This window comes from Leptinotarsa decemlineata, unplaced genomic scaffold (genome assembly GCF_025532065.1).
Source record: "Leptinotarsa decemlineata unplaced genomic scaffold, Ldec_3_MD MMD2_tig00000505_RagTag_RagTag, whole genome shotgun sequence".
Taxonomy (NCBI): domain Eukaryota; kingdom Metazoa; phylum Arthropoda; class Insecta; order Coleoptera; family Chrysomelidae; genus Leptinotarsa; species Leptinotarsa decemlineata.
The window spans coordinates 1,610,124-1,619,596 of record NW_027412549.1 but is presented as its reverse complement, the minus strand read 5'-3'; the positions used below and the strand labels follow the sequence as shown (position 1 = coordinate 1,619,596).

Sequence of the window (9,473 nt, the reverse complement as noted above, 5' to 3'; positions counted from 1 at the left end):
CAATTCATAATCTTTTTGCAAATTTTCATTGATTGGTGTAGTAGTCGAGGAAGAATAAATACTGACAAAAATTCTAAAGCTAGTCGAAAATTATCACAAAGATTTCAAATCCAATCTTATATAATGTGTCTGATAAAACTAGTGCTGAAAATTTAGAGAGACATACGACAAGTTAACACCAATCATAGCATGTTTACTGAAAAAAGCAGACCGAAAATGAAAAGCTCCTTCTGACTCCCGTTACAATTCTAAAATTATACTCATTTGTGCTTTTTTCAATTTCAGAACTGGCAACTTCAGTCATTGAAACGTTGGTCATAAAGCGGCATTCTGGATGGGAACAGGATAGAAAAAAAATAGAGATAGCGGGACTAGAGATTTTTTTATTAAAAAACCCTAAACTGTATAGTTCTTCAGTATCAAATGTTTTTAGAGATAGCAATGGTAGGTATGAGAAAGCTTAACACGAAATGCTTTAAATATATAATTATTAAAAAAAATCACAAGTTTCTCGAAAAGTTGCCATGGCAACTTTGCGGAAAACTTTTTCGAAACCTAAAAGTATCCTAAAAATTCTTAAACAAAAAACAATGAAAATTGAGACCACAGTCAAAAAATGATTGGCAATAGGAACGGTTATGTTATAAGCTGGGAACACAAAAAATGGCGATAACCAAAATAGGAGAACTCAAGTTTGAAATTTGATTCGACTCATAACATAACCTCAAATCGCAGATGGATGACGATTAAATGAATGATTTGACCGATATAATGTTTAGTTGTTGAAGGAAAACGACATTCCATTTTTTCACGCTGTTTGAATGATGCACTCGGTATACACATTGCCGGTTCGCTGTTATTATTTGAAAAAAATACAACTTATCATAATAATATTATTTCGCCGCACGGCATGGCTGCTTACAGCGGCACTCACTATCTGTAACAAGGAGAAACATGTTCATATAAATGGGAGAAATAAAAACCACAAATCAAGGCTAACCACAAATAGTGTTCATGTCTCAGGTGTATATGTGAAACAAGTCCAATAAATGAATTTCAATACGAACATTCATGCATGTGTCATATGTGAAGAGAAAAGAGCTGATTATCATTGTTTACTATATCTTCATTTGTTGTTTCATACTATAAGGAAGGACTTATCTACTATATACTTGTCTATAGCTGCAACGTCTGTAACAGACAAGTAGAGTTATCTGCGAATTTTCACCGATCCTGTCCTAAACTAGTTTCTAAACGAATAAATTAAAAAAGAACCATTACAAATTGTTAGAGGTGTTCGCCCCATTTAACAAAAAATGCGCCTTTTGAGTTTTTGATAGTTATTGAAAAATAAAATGATTTTCAGTGATAGCAGATAGTTATTTAACGCGCATTTGTTTAGAATTGCACTGAAAATCTGAATAAGTTAATGAACCATAAAATGGAACACAAACGAGTGCAATAAATAAATATTCAAATTTGTCATTACTTCAAGTTTGCAAAGAGTTCATGGACGAAAGGAATTCTACAAAAGGAAATTCTTCAACATTTTTCTAAATAAGGTCAAACTCTACAACTGAATTATACACATTTATCAATGCATTCGCAATATCAAATGACACTTCAAGTGTTAGAAAACAAATAATACATAATTGATACATACAAAATGAGGTAGCCATTTTTTTAAGAAGAAAAAAAATTCACATCTGTATTTTTTGCCTTACCTATTATTACCCTCGGAACATTCGAGAGAATTAATGAACTGGAAAAAAATTAATCCCAGTTTTAATTGGTCCTTCTTCAATGTATCAGGGCTATTTCTGTAGGCTAGCTTGAACCAATACCACTGAGTTTCCGCAAGATTTTTTGCTACTAGTTTCTTTGCGTATTTCCTTCCATTTTTTCATGACAGCTATTCTAACAAAGCTTGTTCCCTGTGCTAGTTTGTACAGGTCTTTTATAGAACGCTTTTCATATTCTTCAAGGCATAATTTGGGTTATCTATAAATTGAGTGCCTCCTATGATCGTGATCCAGTGCTTCACATTTTCTTGTATTATCTGCAGCTAAGGTTACACAGCCTTATTTTGCCCAAGTGCCCTCTAAATGAAAAATGTCCAGTGATTAGTTCTGTAATTAGTCTGAGCCGATCCCTATTGTGTTGGAGCAGAACTTCAGTTATTTTTGTTTCCAGATGTGTTCTCCCATAATTTTTTATGTTTCTTACTAACCCATTATCTGGTCCATACCCTAGACTTTGGAGATGATTCGTGCCTAGCACACTCATCAGCTTTTTCGTTGCCTGAGTGCCCAGGTACTAGTCAGTACCGGTCAATATATTCAGGTCCGCCGTTTTTATTTTTTTTCAGTTCTTTGCAGCATTCTCAGGCGCAGTATTAAAGTCACTTTGGGTGACGTACGCCACCTTAATTTTGTGAACACAGGTGAAAATAATGTGGATCACCAAAGTCTCAAAGGTTTGAATGAAATATTATTAGGATAACACTAGATCAGATCAATCAGTACCTTACAGATTCAACATCTATTGTATATTGTGTAAAGTGAACAAGTTTCTGTGAGCGTATGGGCGGGAAATAATTGGTGATGATGAGTAAAATAGATATCCACAGGTTCAAGAATAGAATCTGCCAATGTTGAAATTTATTTCTACATGTGGTTTAAGCATGACGGAGCACCTGCTCATGTCACTTCCTTAGCAAATATTTTGATATTGAGACAGTTGATGAGAAAAATATCTTACTCGTGCATCTTAACACAGGGTGTCCATTTTGACCAATTTCTCCAACTATGCAATGTTTATGTGAAGCATTTTATACGATATGGAATACTTAGATTTTGTGTTCTTCTGTTAACACATTTTTTCCGGTTATGTACACCCAATTGGTTCTGTCATTTTTGTCGAAAACGATCACTTCTGCTATATTCCTAAGCCAATGTCTCTTCCCAGTACATGCTTGTACTTGTACTTATTCAATAATATTGAAAAATGACTTTGAAAAATGATAATTATATTACTACTAGTCAGTCTTTTTGAAACACATTTTCAATGGATTCATTAAATTGATGTTAAAATCTACAACTCACCTCTAGTATCCGCAGGTAATTAGGTAATCACCTAGCTTTTCTACCACCGACGCCGCTTGTTGGGGTTGGATTGGATCTTCATAAAGGGATACTACAACGGCTAGAACAAATATTTGAATAAGAATATCTATCTACGAAAAAATTCCACTTTCAAATTTATTATATTATTGTTTCAGGACCAAACGGAGCCGAGGATAGATGTTACCGACCAGATAGCAATCAATCAAGATTGTTATAGTGGTCGATAATAACAATGTCAGCACGGGTGTTCTGAATTTATCTTCCTGTGTGCATCAAGAAGTTTTGCAATGAGTGTCAAAATTTCTCAAATATCACAGGGTAATCGTTAAGAACAGTCATATAAGAAAGGAAAAAAGGAAACATCTATCTCTCAATTTTCTACGTAACTTATGGATGGTTCTGTCCTATATTCCTCAAAAATATATCCCAATAGATTAATCAAATATACATTCTAAAAATTCTTTCGATCAATAAGCAGTTGTTACAGAAATTTTTCAACTTTAACAATTCTGTTATTTTTCCACTTAAATTCACGAAAATTTATAGAAGTGCAACACTATTTTTTAAATAATAAATTCACGAAGGCTACTCAAAAACTGTTGCTGAGAGAATATATTCCTGTAGAAAATCTCTTGTTGTTTATAACGTAGATTTATATTTTTAGCAGGTACAGTAACGAGTAGGTAATTTCTTATTAGTTTTGATCACAATGTTCATTCATAAGACAAAAAATAGCCGTGAAAGAGCATTAATCAACAACATTACTATCCCTTGTAACCCACACTGCAGTAAATTTGTGATGTTACGAGATTATCAAAGCTCTGGAGGGGCTAATCAAAGATGGTCTGGTGTGGATGGAAAACATTGACTGATAGAAAAAATTAATGCAGATTTATAAGATTCATTTTTTTTGTAAACCGTCTTCTTCATTTTTGAAATGCCTTCTTATTTATTATACAACTTTTGAAATACTTTTATTTTTTACTCCATCAGAATAGTTCACTATATTTTTATTTTTGTTGTTGATTTACATAATAAGTCGTGTGCATTTCATCAAACGGGGTACTATTCTGAGTTCTAGTTCTCCTTATCGTCATTTTTCCAAGTAATTTTTTCAATTTCACTTTTTGAAATTTTTTAACTTAGAATAATTTTTCTATATTAATTTTATTCTTCTTCATTCTATTCTTTCAAACATTTTTTGGTTTTCGTTTGAATTGAATATTTGGATGATTACCTCAGTCACACATGGTAAAAGCAAAAGTAATTTTCTGGAAATTTCCATAAAGTACGAATTTTACATCAATTTTAGGTTCAATTTTCCATCTCTTTTCAACTAATAAATTAGTCTAAATTATAAGTAAAATTAAAATTCATCAGAATAAACTGATTTAAAATAAAACACGAATCTCTCCCACACTTTGAACAATGTTTCCAAAAAGTATTTATTTTTTGAAAAAGTGCTTCCAGTTTCTATGTGGAAGAAACGTCTGCATATGATCTTTATAAAGATTTTTATTATAGTCATTTTCTTTCTTCCTTCCTTTGGAAGTTTTCCACATTGTTTGTTCAGTGATGGAGAACAAGAAAGCCAAGAAACTTTCTTTCACAAACAGCTAATCTCTTCTAGAAATGGTCCCTTTTCAATTCAAATAAATTCCTATAGCTGGGATTAAATTAACTAATTGTATAAATGTGTAATCTCTTCCGATGACAAAGTTGTAATGTTATGACAGAAATGTTTCGTAATGAACTAAGAACTACATGCCTTTATAGTTTTTATCGTTATTTTTTTAGAAAGTTTCCCACATTCTATGTTTAATGATGAAGAAGTAGAAAGCCAAAAGGCTTTTTTTCTACCATGTCTGCCCGAGTTAGTCACCCAAATAATCAATTCACAGGAGGAAAAAAAAATTATTCAATAGAGTAATGCAGCTCGTTCGATTGATGACTTATTTATTTTGTAGAAATTCATGTTGAATATAGAATAAAGAAAATACTTTTGTCTAGTTTCTACTGTGTTCATTTATTCGTTACAACCGGTTTGGGCTTATAAGGTTATTTTCAAGTTGAAAATGGCCTATTTTCTTCTATATTCAGAGTAATGCAGGTTCATAAAATTATTGAAAAATCAATATCTGCAAAAAGTAAAGGATTTCGATTACCTCAAAGTTGAAACCAGTAGAACCCATTGATTTATTTTAAAAACTGATCGAAAAACCACAGGAGAAAGATTATTGCCTACTAAGATTCAACAATTTTTTTCTGGTTGGTCTCTGCTAGCCTCGTGAATAGAAACACAATATCAGTTTAAAATTATGGCCTGAAAATAAATTAAAAAAAAACAAAAGTCGTTCTTCTAGCTCAACAGCAAAGGAAAAAATTTTCACTGAAAAGGTCGTTAGTGTGTTCAACAAATAATGACATCAAATGGTGTGGGATGAGTTTTCATTAGAATCAGTTTACGTATGTAAACTATACGTCATTACCAAAACCAAAGCAATCCAAAATAACAGCTTCTAGCAGGAGAATTTCAAAAATCAACTAAGTATCTGGGTTGCCAATGTAATGGTATAGATATGTAGACATTTCAATGTGTTATACAGAATAGACAAAGCTTTTTCATCTACCACATGGATATAACCATTCATAAGACTTCATTACATCCTTAGCAGCATAAAACAGCATGATACATAGACTACTAAATATCCCTATGTAAGACTCCAACTTCAAAAAAGAACTCAATATCAGAGAAGTCTACACCATCCAGAAACTCGAACCAATTAAATACTGCTCATTAACCTATTTAGGCAAATCTAGTGACAAAATAAAATATTTCTTAAAACCAATAATTTCGGTAAACATAACCACAAGAGAGATTCAAATTACCTTATAGATGAAAACCATACTTTTGATCCAAATTTCGAAATTATACATTCAGAAAGAAAATGCTCAAAACTCAATTTCTTAGAAGCACTTGATATCAACAATAGAAAACAATCCAATAATTTACTAAATGACCAATTAGATGTTATCCTTTCACCATAACGTAACCTCTTCAACAATTGATTGCATATGTGTGATATAACTAAGGGCATTTTTGTTAAATTTCTCTGAATGTTTTATTGTATTGGTTGGTTTTCGGGTTTTTCAGATTCAGTTGATACGTCAAAAAGAGTACTTCGACCACCCCACTGAAGATGACTGCCGCAATTGAAATTGAAACGTTTGGAAATCGTTACCAAAAAGACCATGGTAAAACCCGGAAACCAACCAAAACATTGACGCTAGCCGTGAGAGCCTAAATGCCTATACCGATTTATTATTAGGCTACCCATTTATAATCAACACCTCCTATTTACCTAATTTCAAACTACTATAAATATGTCTGTACATTTACTGAATACAATTTTTGTTCGAGAAAGGCTATATTAGCAACAGAGATCATTAGGTAAATATATTTGGGAACTATTTCACCCACGGTATCTATACGTCGACTAATGATCTAGTAACAGTGACAACGTGTCGATTACCCGCGGAATTCCTTAACCAAAATTGGTGCGGGGTGGGCTGGCTATCGTTTTCGTAGGTTTACGAAAAACGACGTGTCCATCGGAATGTACCGCGAGTGTTTATTTTTAATGCAAGTTGTGGGTCAACAACTCGTCCAACGTCACCAGTTTCAACACTCTACTTACTACGTTCAAATTTCGTGGATGTTTGATTGAAATATGGTTAGTTACTCCTCCATCATTACATTGACGGTATTAAGAGATGAGTGGTTTTCTAACAACTTTATGAAAATGATTTTATTGGCAGTGACGACAAAATAATTATACTGGTGACTTGAATTTTGGAAGTACTCAACAACTATTCCGTTTGGCACATTAACAAAAAGTTTAGTTTAATAAATATAAGTTGTCAAAGTAGGAATCCAATGGCCAATAAAACCAAAGTTACATATGAAACTGTAGCAACACTTCATAATAAATCTTTGAAACCAAATTTCAAATAGATTCTTGTGATACACCATACATTATAAATTGAACAGCGTATGTCACAATTAAAAAGCAATACAAGTTTGTGGAAGTGATGAGCTATATATCATTATTCATAAGAATCTTGTCATGATCAAATCATCAATCAAAATTCCATTGTCACTTGTGAACTATTTATGTATGCATTTTATTCAAGTGTCAACGACATCGACTGTTATGGCCATTAGCTTCGTGTTTTGAGTAAGTAATGTTAATAACTCCCTGAGCATCATCATGACTATTTTCAAACAAAAAAATAATATATGAGGAAATTTACATTTGATAGATATTACTGGAACCTCTGGCGTAAAATGATTCGATGCATGACATTCTGAATTTAAAAAAAAACATCAAAACGGGAAATCACTTCCAAATATATCCAGATATGAAAAATTTAAAAATATCCTATCCTAAAAATATCCTAATCTATGTTCAAATTTCTTTTGACTTGTTTTATGCCTTTTAGATCTTTGAAACCAATAAAGATTATTATTATCATCATTCCAAATAAATTTATAAAAAATGAATTGATACATTGTCAGTGCTAACAAAAAGACATGATTTGGTCAAATTTATCGCTAACGTAAAGGCTAACCATGACAATTTGTCTTTTACGATATTCGTGACTTTCAATTATTTTTCTAATGAAATGTTTTATTTTTCAATTTCTCCTTCAGCCTTTCCATATTTTTTTTCATGTAATCTATTGGAATAAATTTTTGTTATGTATGAATGTCCACTTTGAGCTTTATCTGAATTGGTTTATTGATCCATAAATCAAGATTTACTTCGAAAGCTTGGCTATTTTAATCAAGTACACGTTAATTGTAGACAAATATAAAAATCATCAATCGATTATAAAATTGGCCGCATTGTATAATTCATTTATGAACAGTATATTTATGATGATTATGTAATATATTGAAATATTTATGATTATATGATGCTCCCTTCCAAGTTAGCTACCCTATGTGGAATTGCCTTACCTTGTGTCGTTTTCATGCAATGTACTCCGACTTTGCCCAATTTCGCCCTTATGACACGGTCCGTACCGAAAGGTATATGTATCTGTTGCCGGCTAAGGTGACTCCAGAGGATGTGAGAATGTCTTGTTTTTCGAAACCCTGAACCAATTTTGCTAGCTCTTCTTTTGATACCTGAAACAAACAAAAAATAATTTATATTAAACCAAACCAGAAAAAAAATATTTCACTCGTATAACAGATGATAGATAGATAATCCACTTCTGAAACGTGTATCCGATATGTGACAGAACGTTAATTGATCGATTTGCTTCTAATTATACATACCTATTCTCACAGAGAGATTTATACGAAATTGCCCGTGCAGACTGTACTCAATTCCTTCAAATACTTTTGCAGACATTATCGGATAGCTAATTCTTAGTAATATAAATTCCGGTTTGAACCGCGTCGTGTTTCTAGTAGTTCGACGTTTCGGGTTCGTCGAAGAAAAAATAAAGATGACGGTAAAAAGAATGCTGTTTACAGTGCCCCGAGAAAGAAAATCGAAACGTTCACAATAGAGCTGTGATGCAAGTAGAGTATTGCAAATCAATCCTTTGTAGATATAGAAGAAATCACACAGGAGGGGCACCGTGTTCAATATTGCCAGGTCTGTTTTTGCAGTTTTGGCGGTCGAGCTACCGTTCTACTGATTAGGAATTAAATTCTATTGATTACACAGTTTATTTCCTACAATAATTAATAAATAACTGTAAATAGCGGAAATTGCCATGTATGTAACTGGTATCTATGAAATATATTTTCTGTTTTACTGAAAAAAATCTACTGCTGAGTATGAAAATGACCAGGCAACACTGTTTGTGTTAGAATGGCACGACTTCGTATTTCTTAAACGAAATATATGAAAGTTAATATAACAACTGATAATTTACAAATCATTCATCAATTTTAAGTTCGTCCGCAATTCGAAGGCCCAGCTAGTTTCTGACATGAAACATATAGCTACATTTTTTTCGTGTTTTGTCGGTTATGGTAAAAGGTTACTAAATTTCCAAGCCGTTCCTGTTCATTCGGAAAAATAATTCATTTTCAGTAATACATGAAGCATCCTTTTGAAAAACAGAAACCTAGTCACAAGAGATTAAAAAAAACTCACATGTTCACATTGAAAAATCGAATCCTTATGATATATGATTCCTGAAGAGACCACAACAAAAAAATATCATTATTAGATTGCCTGAGCAAGAACGGCTGAAAGACTATTATCTTCTGAAACATATTTACTAGACGCACAAACAAAATAATATTCAACCGTATTGTTAGTA

General features: G+C 32.3%; 1 protein-coding gene across 1 annotated transcript in view; it reads right to left on the bottom strand.

The window, feature by feature from the left end:
- Window positions 1–363: 363 nt before the first annotated feature.
- The window catches only part of chic (profilin chickadee), a 36,012-nt gene continuing 26,902 nt past the window's right edge, over window positions 364–9,473 (bottom strand). The window contains 4 exon segments of the mRNA XM_023156248.2: window positions 364–937; window positions 3,105–3,204; window positions 8,149–8,217; window positions 8,220–8,319. Of these exon segments, the coding sequence (XP_023012016.2) occupies window positions 3,107–3,204; window positions 8,149–8,217; window positions 8,220–8,319 (267 nt within the window). The 3' untranslated portion in view covers window positions 364–937; window positions 3,105–3,106.